Source organism: Miscanthus floridulus, chromosome 7, assembly GCF_019320115.1.
Source record: "Miscanthus floridulus cultivar M001 chromosome 7, ASM1932011v1, whole genome shotgun sequence".
Lineage (NCBI taxonomy): Eukaryota > Viridiplantae > Streptophyta > Magnoliopsida > Poales > Poaceae > Miscanthus > Miscanthus floridulus.
Window position 1 is genome coordinate 40,187,862 of NC_089586.1, and position 19,247 is coordinate 40,207,108.

The window sequence follows — 19,247 nt, forward strand, 5'->3', positions numbered from 1 at the left end:
CTGGAATTCAAAAGGTGATGAGGTGCTTTGCTCGTCCAAGGTACTTCTATAAGATGTTTTGAATGAGCACTGAGGTCTTCACAGCACTACATGAGTTGCTAGTATCTACCTATGGTTTGACATCCACTAACAATGTTTCATCCATTGAGTCATTGGCAATGTTCTTATGGATTGTCGGAAGCCTACAATCATTTTCACAAGCTGAAAATCACTTCACTCGGTCACTATGGATAGTTCACACTAAGTTTCACGAGGTACTTAAGTGTTTGCGCAAGTTAGCTAAGGATAATATTAAGCCGAGAGATGCTAGTTTTTCTACAGAACATGAAAGAATTAAAGATGAACGTTTTTTTGCCTTACTTCAAAGGCGCTATTGGAGCAATAGACGGTTCATATGTTCCAGTGGTTGTGCCGGCCGAGGATATGGTTAATCACACATGCTGTCATGGATATACATCTCAGAATGTGCTAGCTGTTTGTGACTTTGACATGAGGTTTATCTTTGTGGTTGCTGGTTGGCCCGGTTGTGCACATGACACACGTATCCTCAATCATGCATTGGTAAATTTTCCTTCATTTTCCGCGCCTCCTAAAGGTATACACGTATCCTTACTAAGGTAACAGTAAAGTACTTGTATTATTATTTACTTATACTGATTTGATTTCGTAGAAAAATATTATCTCATAGACTCTAGTTTTTCAAACCGAATAGAGTATCTGGCCCCTTTCAAAGGAAGCACGTACCATATACCAGAATTTTATAATCGTTCTGAACCACGCCAAGAGAAGTATGAGGTGTTCAATTTCTTGCATTCATCCCTTTGAAATGTCATTGAGCAGGCTTTCGGAGTATTGAAGGAGAAGTGACGTACTTTGAAGGGCATACCAAATTTCTCAACTCATACTCAGAAGCATATCATCATTGCTTGTTTGGCATTGCATAATTTTATTTATAACAGCAATTTGCGTGATAAGGAGTTTGAGAGATGTGATGCTAATGAGGAATACTTGGTACAAGTGGCACAACACAAATACAGGGAGATGAGAGTGAAGATGTGGAGAATAAGGATACCATGAATACCATTTGTAGTAGAATAGCTGATGCTTTGGTTAGTGCGAGAGGAGGATAGTTATGTTTAGGGATGACATAATTGGATGAGCCCTTATCTTTTTGTTCTATTTATGTGGACCATATCACATTGAATGATAAGAAACTTAGAATAAATTAATTTTTTCTTTTCAAAACAATTATTTACATGCGAATAAGTGAGTGCAATAATTATTTACGAGTAATTTGCATATAAATAGTCCCTCAGGCCTTTAGGGGTATTACAGATATTTTTTACACAGCCTACAACTTCATAGCTTCTCCAACTCTAATTTTTCCCACAACTCTCGGGTCACAGTAACTTTTTCACGTAGCAGCTTTTTCAAAAGGAAAAATTGGTTTCATAGCATCCAAAGATCATGAGATCTGAAAAATACCACTCAAATATCATGGCCACATGAAATACCACTGAAGAAATGATCTGTTACCGGAATCTACCATTCTGTCACGACATGAACTAACGACGTGAGTCTACCGTTGCTCCTCCCTTCTTCCAATGTGAGCACCAGTGGAAATCCCATCCCATTCATCTTCCTCGGCTCCGACGTAGGTGGATCCCCTTCCTCTTTGTGGCAAGCTAGAGCAACAAGGGTAAGTAAGGTCTAAGAATGGCTCTAGGAGGTTGCCGGCATCCTCTGCTCATCTTGCTGCCATTGCTGCTAGTGCTAGGAATGGTGCCCGAGTCCAAACAACTGCAGTCGTCGTAAACATGGTCACTGCTTCAGATCGAACACCTGCTCAACTACCCGCCGGTGCTTAGCACATGGGCCAACAGCAGTTACAGCATCGACTTCTGCTATGGCGGGGACTACAAGACCGTGTTACGACAACAGCGTGACGTAGCTCCACATCATGGGGCCTAGCGCCGGCGTGCCTCCACTGCCCAAGACATCCAGCATTGATGCCTCCAGAACAACTCGCTGCAGGGTGCGTTGCCGGAGTCCGTCAGGGACATAGGGTTGCTGCGGTCGCTAGTGCTCGCGCGCAACAACCTCTCCGGACCTGAGCGCAGCTTGGACCGAAGGTGCCCAGTGTCGTGATGAGCGGCAAGTGCCTTGTTCTGCCAGAACCAGGAGCTGGTCGTAGGCATCATGCTCGTCTAGGCGCGCCGGCAGCAAGGCCAAGGCCAGGCCCGTGGCCAGCGCCGTCGCCGCCGCAGCGCTCACCGGCGTGGCCGTCTTCCTCGCCTCACGGAAGGCGGCCGTGAGGCGCGCCAAGGCCAGGCCGCCCCGGCGGCTAGTGCCTGGTGGAGCACGCGTCGTCCATTAGCATGTACCCATCGCAGTTCTTCGCCGACGCGCGCTACATCTTACTAGCGACTGGGAGTTGGATTTTTTTGCCTTTAGATGGACGGAAATCGATGATGCTGACGTTGTTACCTTCAACGTGACGGAATGCTAGTTTCAGATAACAATTACATCTTTTAGTGATATTTTACGTAACAGAGTTCTTTCGGTGATATTTTCCAAATCTTGTGATCTTTCGAAGCTACAGAACCAATCAGTCTCTTTTCAAAATCAACGGCTCAACTAAACATGGCATGGAGAAGCCACCAGCTGCCAGCCTTTACTTCGACGTCCAGACCGGAGTCAAGCCGATTCTAACGGCCAGGATTACACGAGCGCCCGCACCTGCCCACTCTTTGCGACGCTCGTCGGCTCAGCTCCAGTCCTTCCCCACAAAAGCAGAAGACGCGTCCGACGCCGCCACCAACCCCTTCCCCCATCTGCGCTCCACCGCCATAGCCGCAGCAAGATATCAAAATCTGAGCCGCGAAGCACCACAGAAAAATTTTCCCTAGGGTTTCCACGCAAAAAACCCTCCTAATTCCCCAATTCCGCGCCGCCCCCCGCCTCCTGGGCCCCGGATTTAGGGTTTATGCATGGCTTCCGACCCTCCCGGCGACGGCGACGGCGCCGGCGGGGAGGAGCCGACGCCGGGACCTGCCCCCGCCGTGGAGGCGCCGGCTGCTCCCGCCGTTCCGCCCAGGTCGCGCTGGGCCGCGGAGATCAAGGTCTACACCCGTAAGCACCCCCGCAAAAACCCTAAACCTCCTCCTCCAGAACCAGCTCCCGCCCCCTCCCCCGACCCCGCCCCAGCCCCTGCCCCTGCCCCTGCCCCTGTCCCCGTCCCAGCTCCCGCTCCCGCCCCCGCCCCTGCCCCTACTCCTGCCCCGAATCCCCTTTCAGAAACCTTATCCTCGATTCGCCGCAACATCCGCCGCGCGGAGGCCGCGGGCGCTGCGGCGCGGCCCGATCCGGCAGCGCCGGCCTCGGCTCCCGCCCGGGCGCCGCCTGGGGAACGCGGTGCCGCCTCGGGGGACCCCTCGTCTGGGCTGAACCGGGTCGGCGGCGGTGTTCCTAACGGCCACGGCGACGACCGGGCGGCCGCCGCGGCTGAGAAGGCTGAGAAAGCACGGAAGCGCAGGGCGAGGAGTGAGCTGCGGCGCCGGCTGGCGGGGGAGCTCGACCAGGTCCGCGTGCTCTCCAAGCGGCTGAAGGAGGCTGCCGAGGCCCTGGTGCAGCGGGAGGCTTCTGAGCCCGCGCCTTTGCCCTTGATGGTGCTGTCAACACAGCAGCAGGTGGTGGATGCTGGGTATGTGCAGCAGCCGCAGTTCTCAGCTGGTGATATGGCGGTGCCCGTGTCTGCTCAGATTGCAGCTGCCGTTACTCCTGGCCGCACGCTGCTGCAGCGCAGACCACTAACCGTGTCAGTTATTCGTAATGAAGCCTTTGAGAAGGAGAAACGGACGCCAAAGGCCAATCAATTGTACCAAAAATCGGAGTTCTTGCTTGCCAAGGATAGGATTCCTCCCTCAGATTCACATGGGCGCAAGAAATCCAAGCACCACAAGAAGAAGCATAGGTCCCTAGAATCTCGTGGCGCAGACTTTGATGCCGAGCGGCGGCTCTACTCTCATGCGTTCAAGAAGTCCTCATCACTTCTGAGCCGCTTAATGAAGCACAAGTTTGGGTGGGTGTTCAACAAGCCTGTTGATCCAGTTGCACTTGGTTTGCATGATTATTTTACTATTATCAAGCACCCAATGGATCTTGGCACGGTAAGGGGACGGCTCAGCCATGGGCAGTACAGGAACCCGAAGGAGTTTGCTGAGGATGTCCGGCTCACTTTCCATAATGCGATGACATATAACCCCAAGGGTCAGGATGTGCATTTCATGGCAGAGCAGTTGTCAGGAATCTTTGAGGCACAGTGGCCTGAGATTGAGGCTGAGGTTAACTACCTCGCATCGTGTCCTCCATTGCCGAAGAAGTTTCCACCTCCACCAATTGACCTGCGCTTCCTAGAGAGGTCAGATTCGATGAGACACCACATGGCATTGGACACCAATTCAAGACCAATCAGTCATACTCCCACTTATACCCGTACTCCATCAATGAAGAAACCAAGGGCAAAGGATCCAGATAAGAGGGACATGACAATAGATGAGAAGCGTAAGCTTAGTGAGAACCTCCAGAATTTGCCGCCAGAGAAGCTTGATGCTGTTGTGCAAGTCATTAAGAACAAGAACCTATCAGTTATGCAGCATGATGATGAGATTGAGGTTGAAATTGATAGCATGGATGCTGAGACACTTTGGGAGCTTGACAGGTTTGTGGCCAACTACAAGAAGAACCTGAGCAAGCAAAAGAGAAAGGCCGAGCGAGCGATGCTTGCCAGACAAGATGCAGAGTTGCGTGCGCAGCACCCTATACAACCACCGCAACCAGTATGAGCACTCTGTCATTTTTATCATTACTACTATTGTTTTAAGCAAAACTATTTATAATCAACTGTTTCATGCGTTGCAGACCCCAGTCCCCCAAGAACCTGTTGGTGAAAGATCTCCAAAGCAAGTTGCGAAAGGTTAGCCCTATTTTCTACTTTATCTTAAAAGCACATTACAAGTAAGGTAATAAGTTTATGATTTTTGCCACAAATAGATTCGCTGGCAGGTGAGCAACTGCCAACGTCTGTGCCAGAGCAAAATGATGAGAATAGACATAATGCGAGCAGTTCAAGCAATTCAAGCAGCTCCAGCAGTGACTCAGGATCATCTTCTAGTGGTAATACATCTCTCAACTTCCCTTGCTGCTATTTAGCTCATAACTGCTACTTAAAAAGCCTAGTAGCCTGATCATGTAACATTCTTTTGGCAGACTCAGACAGTGATAGCTCCTCTTCAGATGGATCTGATGCTGGCAATTCATCTTGAGATATAGGTAAGTTTGAATCTGAACATTTTGTGTTTTATGGTTGAACATATATAACTCCATGCAAATACCAATACTCTTGTTTCAAAGAATATTGAAAGCGGCAAGTATTACTCGTTGTTATGTGTGAACTCCTAGTTGCAGTATTTATGGTTAACCACCATTTTATAGTTCTTTTTTACCAGTACTTGTACAGTTGTCTATGTGATTATCCGATTATGTAAGATATGAGAGGTCTGATCTGTGTACCTTGTGAAATGTGCATTACCCCCCCCCCCCCCCCCCCCCCCCCCCCCACACACACACAAAGACTTTGGTGCACTAAAATTTCATGATTTTGTGCCCCAGCGTTTTCTTGATAGGTGCTTGTATGCATATGACTCTGGGAGGTTTATAACTAAGGATAACTTTCTTTTACCCAAAATGAGTTTAGTCCATTTATTAGGTTTCCACCTGATTTACAGAAATTTCCTATAAAAATAATTTATCTTTATTAGGCTTTTTTATAGTTTCCTCAGCTGCCAAGGGGACCTCTGTGTTAGAAGGTGATCCGTATTTTCATGGCTAAGCAATGAAAATAGGATCTGTTTCAGACATCTCGTTTTTACGCCTACCCTTGTTTGTTGACATGGCCTCAGAGCCTTGTAAATATCATGAGGCGAGCCTGACTGACTGATCAATTGTGAATGATATGTTTGGCTGTAAGGCCTTTGCCCATAGATTGTGTGTTCCACTAGTTCAAGGCAATGTTTGACCTGTTCGTTTTTCCATTTGGCAAGCTTTATGTCTTCTGTTAGTAATTTGTGGTAGCACTTGAGCAAGCACCATGGTTGCCCTCTTGGCACTACTAACCTGGCTGTGCTATTTTTGTTGTGGTCATGGTGACAGATGCATGCCTTTTTCTTTTGAGACCAGTGGCATGGGGCCCTGGGTGCCTCCATTCTGGCCGCTCCTGTCGCCCTGGTGTTAACGTGTCTGCTAGATACCGTTCTTGTTTGGTAGGCGATGAAACATTGTGTGGCTGGTGTTAAATGCTCTGTAATGCCTGCAATGTTCGTTCACGCTGTAATTTTGTTGCATTAGTAATGAAATTCAGGATCATCCTGTTATGGAAAAAAAAATAAAGCCATGATATCAGTGTATTCCAGGCTTGGCCTTCGAGCTTTGTATTGACTGCAAGATGTAAGAGTCTCCTCACGGACAGCTCATTGAGTTAGTTGGTAGTAGTACCAGCTAACTCTTACAAGAAATGCAAGTAATCAGCTACATCATTAAACATTCCCTCATTCTAGAGAACCATACAGGGGCTGTATTTATTCCTATATAAGCTGATATTTTGCTGAGCTGGCATTGCTTTAGAGATCCTTTATATGCTTCTATGGTAGTTGATCTATTTTTACGATTGGATCATTGGTTGTTCCTGTAGTCTACCTTGCTGTATGGGCAAAGACACTACTTTTAAAGAGTGGAAATGGGACAATAATATGTTAAAAGACAGTTCCAATTATGCTGTGCAAGAAAAACAATAATATGTTAACCGACAGTTCCAATTATGCGGTAACAGAAGACTTGGTTTGTGTATCTTTTTAAACGAAATCCTTCAGAAGTGAAACTGGAGTCTGTGGTTTACTTGTAAGGAAATTTCTGGGCACATGGATGGTCATTCCCATTCTTTGTTTGGGGTTTTGAGGTGTCTGTAGGACAGGTTCTTACTGTTTGCACGAAAGGAGGAACATAATTTTCTTTTTGAAGACCTTTCAGACCCTTTCTATTTCTGTGAAAAATAACCTAAATCATAATGCCATGGCCTATTTAGTGAGGATGTTATTCCACTTCCACTAAGGTTCTGTTAGCTATTACACTGGCCTTTCCAAAAAAAAAAAAATCTTCCCAATTTTTGGATTTGCTAGTGCTTTTTTTTGGGTAGCCATGTCCTCAAATCCTAGTGCAGTCGACAAAGATTCCTCTAACTAGTTAGAAATTAGATTACAGAGCATAACACATCGCATCAATTGCATATTGCCCCCTAATGTCACAGATTAACTGGGAGCTGGCCGATCCCTTCTAAGGACAAATAAGATATTTACAGACCTTCCAGCGATGCTGTGTATGTCAACGTTTTGTCATTTGTGAAGATGGCATAAGTAGCTATAGCTTTGAACTTTGATGAACAAAACAAAATTTAGTTGTTTTTGTAGACGATGTCCTCATTTCTTACATAGTGCAATAGAGCATAATGTTATTATTGTCATAAGCAATTCAAGGACTTCATAATCTTTTCAGCGATAGCTGAGTGAGCCCGTATAGGTTATGGCAATTGCTGTCTACCATAAACATGAACAAGTGCACATCTTAACATTTCTTGTCAACATCTTGACAGTTAGTCTTGAACCATATTTTGTCTCCAAAAGTAGACTAGAAATATAGATCTTGTCAGAGCCAACTCAAATGGAACAAAGTTTTTCTGTCATTTTCTTTTGTACATCTTAATGAGTGGATTGTTAGACTGTTGCTAATGATCTATGGAATATTTTCCCCCAGTAGATTTCTTGAGCTTGTTCTGCAATGTTTCTACTATTTTCCTGAGGTCATGGGTCATTTCTATTGTGTAATGTGGTTTACCTTGTTTTGATTTGCAGGTTCAGAAGTTTTGTCGAGTAGACAATAACTGTCTATTTGACGTGACAATGGCACCATAAGATTGTACATGCTTACCTTGTCTGGCTTAGGAAACCCCCTGTGTTTTAAGTAGCTTTTGTATGTGGATTCACCCACTGGAAGCAGTAACTCGTAGGTTTCGTGGTGTACCCGCCTAATAAGACTAGGCTTGTTGCTGACACACCGTCTTCGTACACCGCACTGTTGCTAGGAGCCCCCTGGTTGGCTCAGTAGCCCTGTACATTAGTGGCAGCTTGAACATCGATTCTGTTTAGCTGTGTTGATTGCAGTATGTAGGAGGGCGATTGCTGTATGCATTGTTTCTCCCTTTTGTTAACTGACTGATGAAAGCATTGACAAGCCATATAACCCCGTTGTTTAGTTTGCCACCACCATCTTTCTGTGGAGTACCAGTAACTGTTGTGTTGTGGCTTCATCACCATGTGCCAAAGTCTGTTCGATTGATGATGTTCTAAATTCGGATCTTTGGTTAGCATAAAGTTCGTTGATGCACCTGATGTTTAGCATCGTGGCTATTGATGGTCCATTCTTATGTTCAGGAGTGAGGAATGAATGTTTTGCTTGGAAGATGGCTGTGTTGCGCAAGGGAGGCCTTTGGGTTGGTGTTGTGGTGAGGATGGTTTGTTGGAGATGTGGCTAGTATGTGAGTATAACATGCTGTTGCGCCTTGTGAGCTGTTTGTTGCCGGGCGTCTTCCAAATTCCCATGTTGGGGCGATGGATATACGTGAAGGCTGGGCTGCAACAGCCTCCAACATGCAGTCAATTGAAGTGGCGTAGCTGCTCTGTCCGTTGGGTGTGCCTGCCTTTGGCAGTGTACGTGTGGTTCCTTGACGACGGTTAAATGAGCCCATTGGACTATCCTCAGTTCAGGTGTCTGGTCTAAAAGGAGCACTGTAGCTAAGGTAGTAGGGTATTCGTATTGGCTATTTAAAGGGGTCGTAGGGTCACCGTAATAGCCCCAGTCACGTCTCCTGGCTGACCCGATTCGTCCCCCTCTCTTCTTATATGCTAACCGATGGCCCAATTCGTCCCCCTTTCTTATGCTAGAAACGATGGTGGCCGAGCCTTTGTCACATGCGTTGGATTATGCGGGAAACAGGAGGCTTCGCGTCGCGTCACCTGTTATCAGGAGCCTTTGTCACACTCATTATGACGCGAATGCAAAATGTGCAGGCAAATGCACAAGCATCCAGAATCGTGGATAGGATAGGTCTCTCTCTGCACATGTACTCTGATCTGAATTGTTCCTGTCTTTATCAGGAGCTATGTCGCGCATTCCCAGAATACCGATTAGTACTCTATGGCCCGTTATAATCTATACTTTTTAGCTTTTTTTTTCAACTAAAATAGTATTTTACTCTCACAACAAATCAACTGAAACAGTGTTTTGGTTTTTTTTTTTCAGCGAAGCGAACGGGGCCATTCTCCAACAAAAATAGAACGCCTGCCCAGTTTTCACTCATACTCCTACTAATGAGCGACTAATTGACTGTTAAACATCACAACAGAGCATGACAAATTACTACACATGTACTAAGTCTGCCTGCGGTGACTAGCGAAGGTTCCAAAGTTCCCCTTCCAACCATCATCCATGTGCTGCCTGCATATATACCGGTCACCATGGAACGCATGACCATACATCAACCTGCAGACAGAGCTTCCCAAAAAAGATAGAGATCGTTGTATTGCCTTCCTGAGTTCCTGCCGAGATCTCTCACAGCTCCCCTGGCCTGCCTGCCTGCCACATCTCTCCACGCCGCCTGCTTCATGCCTCGATCATTTGGGCTTGGGCCACGCTGCGCCGCTGCTATATACTGTATCTCACTAGCAAGTAGCATCATCATATTTGATTTGATTTGATTTATATTTATATTTATATTTATTTTACAACCACCGAAAAAAGTAGAAGGAACCGCACATGGCAGCACCACCAATAGGCAACAGGGAAGGTCGAACCAAAGAAAGAACTCGACGTGCATTTGGCAACGACGTTTTGTCACGACGTCCGGGCTTTTTTTTTATTATTTAATGGTTGGACCGACGGCTTCCTTCCCTGCTGGCTGCTGACCCCTCACCAAACCTCTGCGTATTAGGGCCTCGTTCGCTGGTTCGAAACTTGGCTGAAATTGGCTGAAAAAACACTGTTCCGACTGAATTATTGTGAGAGAGAAAACACTGTTCCAGCTAAAAAAAGAAGCCGAACAAACCGAATGTAGAGAAGCCGAACAGGGCCTATGCAGGAATCAATGAATCGGATGCTCGGATTACATGCATAATCTCTCACATGGGGACTGGTTTTTTGTGTGTGTATTATTATGCAGACTGACTTGGTGGACTGATGGGCCATGCATGTTACGGGAGAGTGGATGGTAGCTGGGTGAGAATCGCCTCACCTAAAAATGTCAACCAACAAAACTTGCTCTTGACTCGTCATCTAGTGCGGTGTGTGTGTGTTTTATAAATCTTTTATTTATTAATTACATGAACTGTACATCGCTGATTTTTGGACGTAGCCTTGTTATTATCTTCGTTTCATCAGAAAGAAATAAGCTGTTCGATCGTGTTTGGTAGAACGTTGTAATTGTATCTTTTTTTTCGGTTGGTCATGATTACAAAGACGAATTGTTGTTGTTGTGACCACTGTTACTTTGCAGTCGAAACTAGCAATTCAAATTTGTGCCGGCCGTACTAGTCTAATTGGTTGAATTCAGTGTTGACAAAACACCAAGTGCATTGTTACCAGAACTCGACCGTACTAGTTTAATTTGCGTCTTGACATAGAAAACGAGCGTGCTGGCCAAATACAACGAACTCGACAACGGATTGGTTTATCGATCAAGGTATCGTGCCTAATGACCCTAAGGTTGTTCATTTTGTGCCAAAATTTGTGTAAAGCTTTAATACTATCTTGTTTTTAGTTATAATCAATCTATTTGCCCCCCACATTTGATGGGTATAAAGCAAAAAGAAAGAATATTAAGAAGTAGATAGATTATTTTTAAAAAGTACATTACGATTATTGCCTAAGCAGAGGGTTGTGAAATCGGATTGTGTGTCTAATTAGTTGGACAATCCATTAACGACCTCAAGTGAAGTTGTATGATTGTCCAAAAATCGATGATCGACTATAAATTATTTTTGTGATGATTTTATACGTAGTTGCTAGGGATCATATTGATTAGAAAATGTTTTATATACGAAACTGGTGGCACTGATTTTGTAGCATACAGTTTACATAGTATTGAACTAAATTCCTAAAAAAAAATAGTATTGAACTAATTATTGGTCAAAGCGTGATTTCTGATAGTCAAACTACACCCTAACTATATTTTTTCTCAATGCTGCCTTGCCATGCATTTTCTTATATTTCTCATGTATCTTTTTTCTGAAAATATACCAAGAGATTTACTACAGAATTTTATTAAAGAAAGAAGCAAAGTAACCTACATAGGAGACAATAAACTAGAAAACAACTAAAACCACCAACCACTAGAGGGGAAAGCACAAGACTTGGCACATAGTTCACCAACGGGAAGATGAAGGGCACATTTGGTGCTTCAGCCTTCAGCTACGTTTCTTGGTCTCGTCTTATTGGGCGATGCTAACCTTTGGCACGGGTGGTGAGCCAGGGACCAGGGTTGGTTTGACATCGCTCCTCGTGGCTCCAGCTCCTTGCGTCTAGGCGCTATAGCGCACTGTTCGCATATAGAGTTGAAGCAGCGCGGAGTCCCTCTAAAAGATCTTAACTAATTTGAGTTTGTAAAAAGAAACCTAGAGTATACGGACCTTGAGGCAGCCTAGCTGAGGATCCAAACGCTGGTGCAACTTTGATTTATCTGCTTGCTAGGTGAGACAGGCCTGCCAAAGATCCACACATGTTCAACAAATGCTAGAAGAGTTGCAACATACATATAGAGGTAGACTAGAAAAAATAGACCAACTACTCAAGAATGGTCGACGCATGACCTACTGGACCATTTGATCTTTGATGAGTCAAGCCACCTCACATCTCAATTTTCTGTATTTCTCATATATTTTAGGAAACCAGCTAATAGCAAATTGTTAGCTGGATGGTACGTAAGACTAGCTGAAGACCCAAACAGATATTAGCTAAACTTTAACAGCTAACTATTAGTTGTGGGTTTAAATAGATTTTTAATAATGTGATTTTGCCATTTCCATTGTGCCCGGTTTCTATTTCTTTGTGATGTGAATGTGATGCATTGCCACTTCTCGGAGCGGTGGTTTTTGTGTTCCTTGTCTGGTAAGGCGGCTGGAGGAGCTCCAAGTCCAACGCATTAGGGCGAGAAATGGACCGCGCGCCGGAAAACGCTACTACAAGTCAAACCGTGTCGCCATACTTTTTTTTAGGTTTTTTATTGACGTCACTATAATTTTTTAAATTGGAGATATGTCATTACAATTCGTCTATTTTGAGAACTGCCATTATAATTCTCCCTCTCCCTCCTCCACGTCATTTTCTACGCCTCCGGTGTACATGGCCCACTGTCAGGCGTGTATACCTACGGGAACATGGACGGACGTCGCCTGCTCCGTTAGAACGAGCCCGCCCTCGGCGGCCAGCGCACGAGGCGTAGCGGCGGCGCTTGGCCACGGCGGCCTGCGCGCGAGCGGAGCAGCGACGAGCGCCCGCGGCAGCCAGCGAGCGAGCAGAGAGCGCGATGAGCACCCGTGGTGGCGTCTACGATGCAGCCGCGCATCTGTCACCACCAGCGTGAAGAGCGCCTGCACAGCGCCCAGCGCCCTGAGCGTGTCCCTGGTGCGTGGCGCGCGGAGGAGTGCCACCAGCGTCGCTAGGCGCCCACGTCGTGCGGTGCGCCTTCTCCCCGCAGTGGAGAGCACACAACGTCGCCGGACCACAGCGCGGACGTCAGCGTGTCTAGCATGCCGGGCGTCGACGCCACTTGGACCCGCGCCAAGATGGAGATGTTGAGGTCATGCGGGGCGCCTCGTGGCGGCATCCCGGAGCGCGGTGTGCAGGCGGGACGCTCGAGCGGTGCCACTTTCGCCGGCCGCGTGTTGCCCCCGCACTTGTGCTCAGCGGCGGTGGTTGTCCTTGTGCTAGCTGGCCGCCGGCACCGCATGCTACTTCCACCCTACCTGCCCACACACCTACGTTAGATTGATCTCAGTCCCAAACGGGGCCCAACGGCCAAGTTGGGCCTTTGATCCACGCCCTAATCGGGGGCGCCCAGCCCACTATGGCTGGAGGGCCCCTGTCACACTGCGCTATAAAAAGAGGTGGGGGCCGGCGGCTCAAGTCACGAGGTTCGCCTAAGCCAAGCTCCCCACCAACACCTAAACCCTAAACCCGATCTAGAGGACGCGTAGCCAGTGACGGGAAGCCACCAGCCGCGCCGCCACCGGACTCCACTGCCTTCACCGCCGTTCGCCACTGCGCATCACCGATGCCGTCTTCACCGACTGTCGCTGCCCTAGCGCAGACATTGACTCCATGGCAGACGCGAGCGGATCTTCCTCCATTGCGGTGTCAGGTTTGACACGTCCATCATTTACCTCTCCCTTTCTCTCGTTTTACCTATGGTTACTGTTCTAGTAGACGTTCTAGGATTCATGATACCATTCAACAACAAGTACCCGGCTAGATCTATGCTCCTAGTGATCCTATAAGTACAACAATGGTATCAAAGCCGGTCCCTTAGGTGTAGATCTCGGTAGAGGTGTTACAAAAGAAAGAAAGGTCAGATCCGGTTCGGATCTAAGAAGACAAAGGGTCCGGTTGAACCCTAACCCTAACTGGGTTAAGGAAAGGAGAAGAAGAGGGTTTTGCACTTAAGAACGTAAGAGCCGAACCCTAAACCCGTGAAAACTTCACGGGAAAGATAAACAGTGAAACCCTAACAAGAAAAGAAACCCTAACCCTAGATCCCCAATCGGTTGAATCTGAGAAGAACAAAAGAAAGAAGCAAATCAGAGGGGGATGTTGGGGAAGGGGAGGCCTACCTCGCCGCTGCGTAGCGCTGCTGCCTCACCGGCGCGCGGGGAGAAGAAGGCCGAGCTGGGGGCGCTGCTCGCTGGGCTCCGGCCAAAGAGGCGCTGAGGCCAGGCCGCTCGACGGCAGCGCGCTCACCCGCTGGGGAGCGTGCACGTCGGTGAGGGGGTCGGCGATGGCGCCATCGCTCCACCGTTTCGCCCGCTCGACTCGCTCGGACTATGGCTGCGCTGCGGGGAGGAGAGTGGCAAAGAGAGAGAGAGCAAAGAAGAAAATGACGATTAGGGTTTGGGAACGGTGGCCGGTGGGGGGTTTTGATATCCCGAAGTAGACGCGCGACCGTCCGATGCTGGATGAACGGATGAGCGTGATCAGGCCAGTGATCGGCCTAGGCGGGAGCACGCGGACGGGTGGCTTTGCCGGCCCAGGCCCAGGTTGCAGCCTAGGAGGCACAATGCGCGCGTCAAGGGAGTTGGGCTAGGCCGTTTTGCCGGCTGGGCCGAATGAACATTGCTGAAATGAATCAGTTTTTTTTTCTTTTTCCAGTAATTATTTATTTCCTAGAAAATGAATAAATGGTTTAAAGAAAATAGAAAAGAGAATTTTCCTGTGGGTAAAATTCACTAAATTGAGATTTATTTTCCGCTGCGTATTTAAAGATGTTATTTTCATTATTAAATTCGAACCAACAGGAGAATTTAATTTTAAAAAATGGATATGTTTTAATTGATTATAATATTGTTATTATTCTGACTAATGTTGATTAATGGTAATATTATAATGTTATTTATGATGAGTTTTGTCATGCATTAATTCTATTTCTGCCCAATGGTGATGTAGAATTAGTGTAGAGGACAATTGTATGTTTTAATTTTGACCAACGTTGGAACTAAGGCATGTACTTGTTATTGTTATTATTTATGTTCTCACTCTATATGAATTGTGTTTTCAGATGGATACAACTTGATGGGTTGTATCAAAGAGATCCCCACTCTCAAAGGTGATAACTACATGGAGTGGAAGAAAAAGATTGACCTAGTCTTCATCTTGGCTGAGGTGGACTAGGTAGTCACCTCACCATGTCCCACTGAGCCTGTGGCACCAGTAAGGAAGACAAACGAGGCTGATGCCGCTTGGGCAACCAAAGAGAGGGATTTTGCATCCCAAAGAATATCATATGACCTTGAGCATAGGAAGTGGGTCACTGCCAACAAGAAATATTTGGTTGTGATAACGAACACGATTGAGCCTATAATTGTGGGCTCAATCCCAGAGTGTGACATCGTCACCGAGTACCTCGAAAGAATAAAGAGTCAGTTCACTAGCTCTTCAAAGACATATGCTACCCAGCAGATAAAGTAGCTAGTGACAGAGATATACTCAGGTAATGGTGGCATAAGAGAGCACATACTAAGGATGAGCAATTTGGCATCCAAGATAAAATCAATGAATCTGGCTCTCAAGGAAGAGTTCCTTATCCATCTGATTTTTGCTTCCTTGCCAAAAGAGTTTGACACTTTTATTGTCAACTACAACATACAGCCCGAGAAATGGGACATAGAGAGGCTCATGGCTATATGTGTGCAAGAGGAGGAGAGAATAAAAGCTGCCAATGGTGGCACTATCAATTATCTAAAAGACAATAAAAAAAAGAATAATAATACTAACTCCTCCTCAAAGTCAAAGGGAAAGAGTTCCATGCTGCATCAGCCTCAGCAAAACAAGTTTACTATAGAGAAAGATCAATGTCTCTATTACAAGAAGACGGGACATTATAAGAAAGATTGTCCCGATTACTTAAAGATGATCATGACAAAAAAGGTGAGAACATTATTACGTTCATAAATGAATCCCTATATGTACAGTATTCGAAATCTACTTGGTGGATTGACTCAGGTGCAACTGTTTATGTTGCTAATTCTTTACAGGGATTCCGTTCGACGAGGACTATACAAAGAAGCGAAAGACACGTTTGAAAGGTTCTTATGTGGTTTTGGTAATTGAGTGACAACCTAGGTGGACTAATTATGTTTATGTGAGATACACAGGTGATTAGTCCACAGGTACATATGTGTGAGCAACATATGCTGTGAATGTGAAAATGGTTTGGAGATGTTGCAAAGCTCACACATGTGATGATGAAGGAGCTTATTGCACATGAGATATGATATTGAGTTATGTGATCAAGGTGGAGAAGATCATGACAAGACTTGGCTTGATGGATCGGTTGCAAGCGTGAAGGGTAAGTCAGAGGCTTTGGAGCGATGGACCGCGTGGTGGTGAAGCTTAAGCAAGACTTGGCGCCGATGGACGAAGGCAACGGTGAAAAGCAAGTGAAGTCAAGATCGATGAACCAATATGATCACGTGATGATATGAAGTAGATCATATCATTGTTGATCATGTTGGTGCATGTATTGCATCGACATTGGAGGAGATGGAATGGAATGCGCAAGGCAAAGGTATAACTTAGGGCATTTTATTTCACCGGTCATAAGTGTGTAGAGAAGTTGATGACCGGGTTTAGGATAGATGGTCGTACTATCAAGAGGGGCAAACTTGTTTGCATATCGGTCATCTAGTGCCACTCGAGTGATCTAACTTTGCATCGTCGCTAGGATTGAGTGCCGTGGCAAGTTGAGTGGCTAATCCTTTGGAAAATGATTGTGAAAATGCTAACACACATACACATGATGGTGTACACTTGGTGGTATTTGCACATTTACAAAGGAGATGAAGTTGGAGTTGATGTGGATCAACTCGGCGATGAAACAGAGGCGAGAAGGGTTTGAAACTCCACCGGTGTCCTATACAGAAAAGACAGGGTCTCTCAAAGTGGACCGGTCGCTGGTCATATGGTGACCGGACGCTAGGGTCCTACGTCTGGTCAGTGGCGGCAGAGAGCGTGCAGGTGTCGGTCTTCGACCGGACGCTGGTGCTAGAAGTGACCGGACGCTGGCAGGGTACGTCTGGTTAGGTTGACGTACGGTGATGTAGGCGACATAGAAAAGTTAGAGAAGGACCGAACGCTGATGTTGCATCCGATCGTGACCGACCGGACGCGTCCGGTCGCTACTGGTACCTTACTAGAAACAACCGGACGCTGGGGTTGCTGCGTTCGGTTAGTTTGAGCAGCTGTGTTCGGTCATCACTTGATCGTTGAGATCAAGTGACAGAGGTTGAATGGAGGCAACACATGGTGAGCATCCGTTGACCAGACGCTGAGGTCCTACGTCCGGTCGATATGACCGGAGCGTCCGATCGTCCTGAGTTTTGCCCAGTAAAGGGGTAACTGCTAGTTTAGCCCATGGGGTCATAAATAGAAGGTGGCCTCAGCCATGGCTGATGCTGAGCACCTCGAGGGACTTTGTGTCCATGCTTGTGAGTGCTTGGGAGCCCTCCATCTTATATATACTTGATAGTGATCATTCGATTGTGTGAGAGAGCGATTCTAGTGCGATTGCATCGTGAGGTTGCATTGAGTGGCACTAGGTGATCGAGTTGCAAGCCGATGGTGCTTGTTACTCTTGGAGGTTGCCATCTCCTAGATGGCTTGGTGGTGGTCTCCGTCAAAGCTCGCAAGAAGTTTGTGCGGTGCTCCGGAGAAGAGCTTTGTGAGGGGCATTGTGCTCGCCCCGCGGGAGCCGCGAAGAGCAACTCTAGTTGAGCGTGTCATTGAGCTACCCTCACTTTCAAGGTAGGTTCTTGCGGTGCCCAACGTGTGGGCTTAGCGGGTGATGCCAATTAGTCATCGAACCACCAAGTGAGCAGTCGACACAACGAGGACTAGCATGTTGGCAAACACGTGAACCTTGGGAGAAAAATCACCGTGTCAACCTTGTTCTTCCCGTTGGTTTGCATCCTCGTTACATAAGCTTGTAATTACTTTTGCATACATTGTGCTTGTGTAGCTGCTCTTATAATTAGTTAGCTTATGTAGCTTACTAGTTACCTTCTTGCTTGTGTAGCATAGAAGTAGCTCCCTTGTGTGGCTAATTTGGTTTGTGTGACCTTGTTAGTCACATTGCTTAGTTTGTGTAGCTAAGTAATTGCGCTCTCTAATTTAGCATTGGTTGCCTTGTTATTGAGCATTGTTAGTGAGCATTAGGTGGCTTTGTGCTTTTGCTTACTAGCATGTGTAGGAGCTCCCTTTTTGCTTAAAGTACTAGTGGCATAGGTTTGTGTGACCTTGCTTCTAGAATTGGTTACGTGAGCTCTAGCTAGCCTGGCATCTTTGTTGCTTAATTAGTATCTTTGGAAGGTGCTAGAGAACATAGATAGAGGGGTGTAGTCTTGGCTAGACCGATAGTTTTAATTCCGCACTTGTTTTGGTCAGCCAACGCGATTAATTTTAGAAAGGACTATTTACCCCCCCCCCCCCCCTCTAGTCTGCCATCTCGACCTTACAACGTTAAAGTTGCAAATGGAGTCCGAGTAGATGTTGAAGCCATTGGCGATCTTTCTATAGAGCTTGCTGATGGCTTCACACTTATACTTAGAGATGTTCTTTATATTTCCTCATTACAGAGAAACTTGATTAGTGTTTCATGCTTGGACAATGATGGATATGATTGCCATTTTGGAAATGGCAAATGTAAGATAATGTTTAATAATGCATGTGTTGGTCTTGCTATCTTACAAAATAAGCTTTATTTGTTATCACTACATGATGATGTGAATGTTGTATGCGATGATGGGAACATTGCATGCGACAATGAGAATGTATCCTCGTCTACGGATGTAAACAGAAAACGAATGAGAGCTCACGATGCGTTGTTGAAATTATGGCACTGTCGTTTAGGCTATATTTCGAGGGGGAGAATAGAAAGACTAGTTAAGAATGATATTCTTCCTCCATTAGAGCTCTCAGGTTTAGAACAATGCAAAGAATGCATAAAAGGAAAGTATATAAAGAAAATTAAGAAAGATGTCAAACAAAGCGTAGGAATTTTATAGATTATTCACACAGACATCTATGGTCCGTTTCCTGTAAAGAGTGTGGATGGTTATGATTCGTTCATAACATTCATAGATAATTACTCCCATTATGGCTACATTTATCCAATCAAAGAAAGAACAGAAGCATTGGATAAATTTAAGATATTTAAGGCAGAAGTTGAAAACCAACACAATTTAAAGATCAAGATAGTCAGGTCCGACCATGGAGGGGAGTACTACGGTCGGCATACCCCATATGGCCAAGTACCTAGACCCTTTGCAAGGTTCTTACAGGAGAATGGCATAGTAGCCCAGTATTCTACACCGGGCGAA

The 19,247-nt window shown here is 46.1% G+C and overlaps 1 protein-coding gene across 1 annotated transcript; it reads left to right on the top strand.

The window, feature by feature from the left end:
• The first annotated feature begins 2,783 nt into the window (after window positions 1-2,783).
• LOC136466907 (transcription factor GTE4-like) lies at window positions 2,784-8,372 on the top strand. Its single transcript, XM_066465423.1, has 5 exons — window positions 2,784-4,838; window positions 4,921-4,975; window positions 5,053-5,175; window positions 5,269-5,331; window positions 7,962-8,372. The coding sequence occupies exons 1-4, from the start codon at window positions 2,991-2,993 to the stop codon at window positions 5,322-5,324; spliced, it is 2,082 nt and encodes a 693-aa protein (XP_066321520.1). The 5' UTR covers window positions 2,784-2,990; the 3' UTR covers window positions 5,325-5,331; window positions 7,962-8,372.
• Window positions 8,373-19,247: the final 10,875 nt, after the last annotated feature.

What these genes read in the sequence shown, in the direction of transcription:
- LOC136466907 (XM_066465423.1), top strand. Translation starts at nt 2,991, where the DNA reads ATGGCTTCCGACCCTCCCGGCGACGGCGACGGCGCCGGCGGGGAGGAG. An exon ending in CTATACAACCACCGCAACCA is followed by an intron (nt 4,839 to 4,920) that starts GTATGAGCACTC and finishes CATGCGTTGCAG; the next exon opens with ACCCCAGTCCCCCAAGAACC. An exon ending in CTCAGGATCATCTTCTAGTG is followed by an intron (nt 5,176 to 5,268) that starts GTAATACATCTC and finishes TTCTTTTGGCAG; the next exon opens with ACTCAGACAGTGATAGCTCC.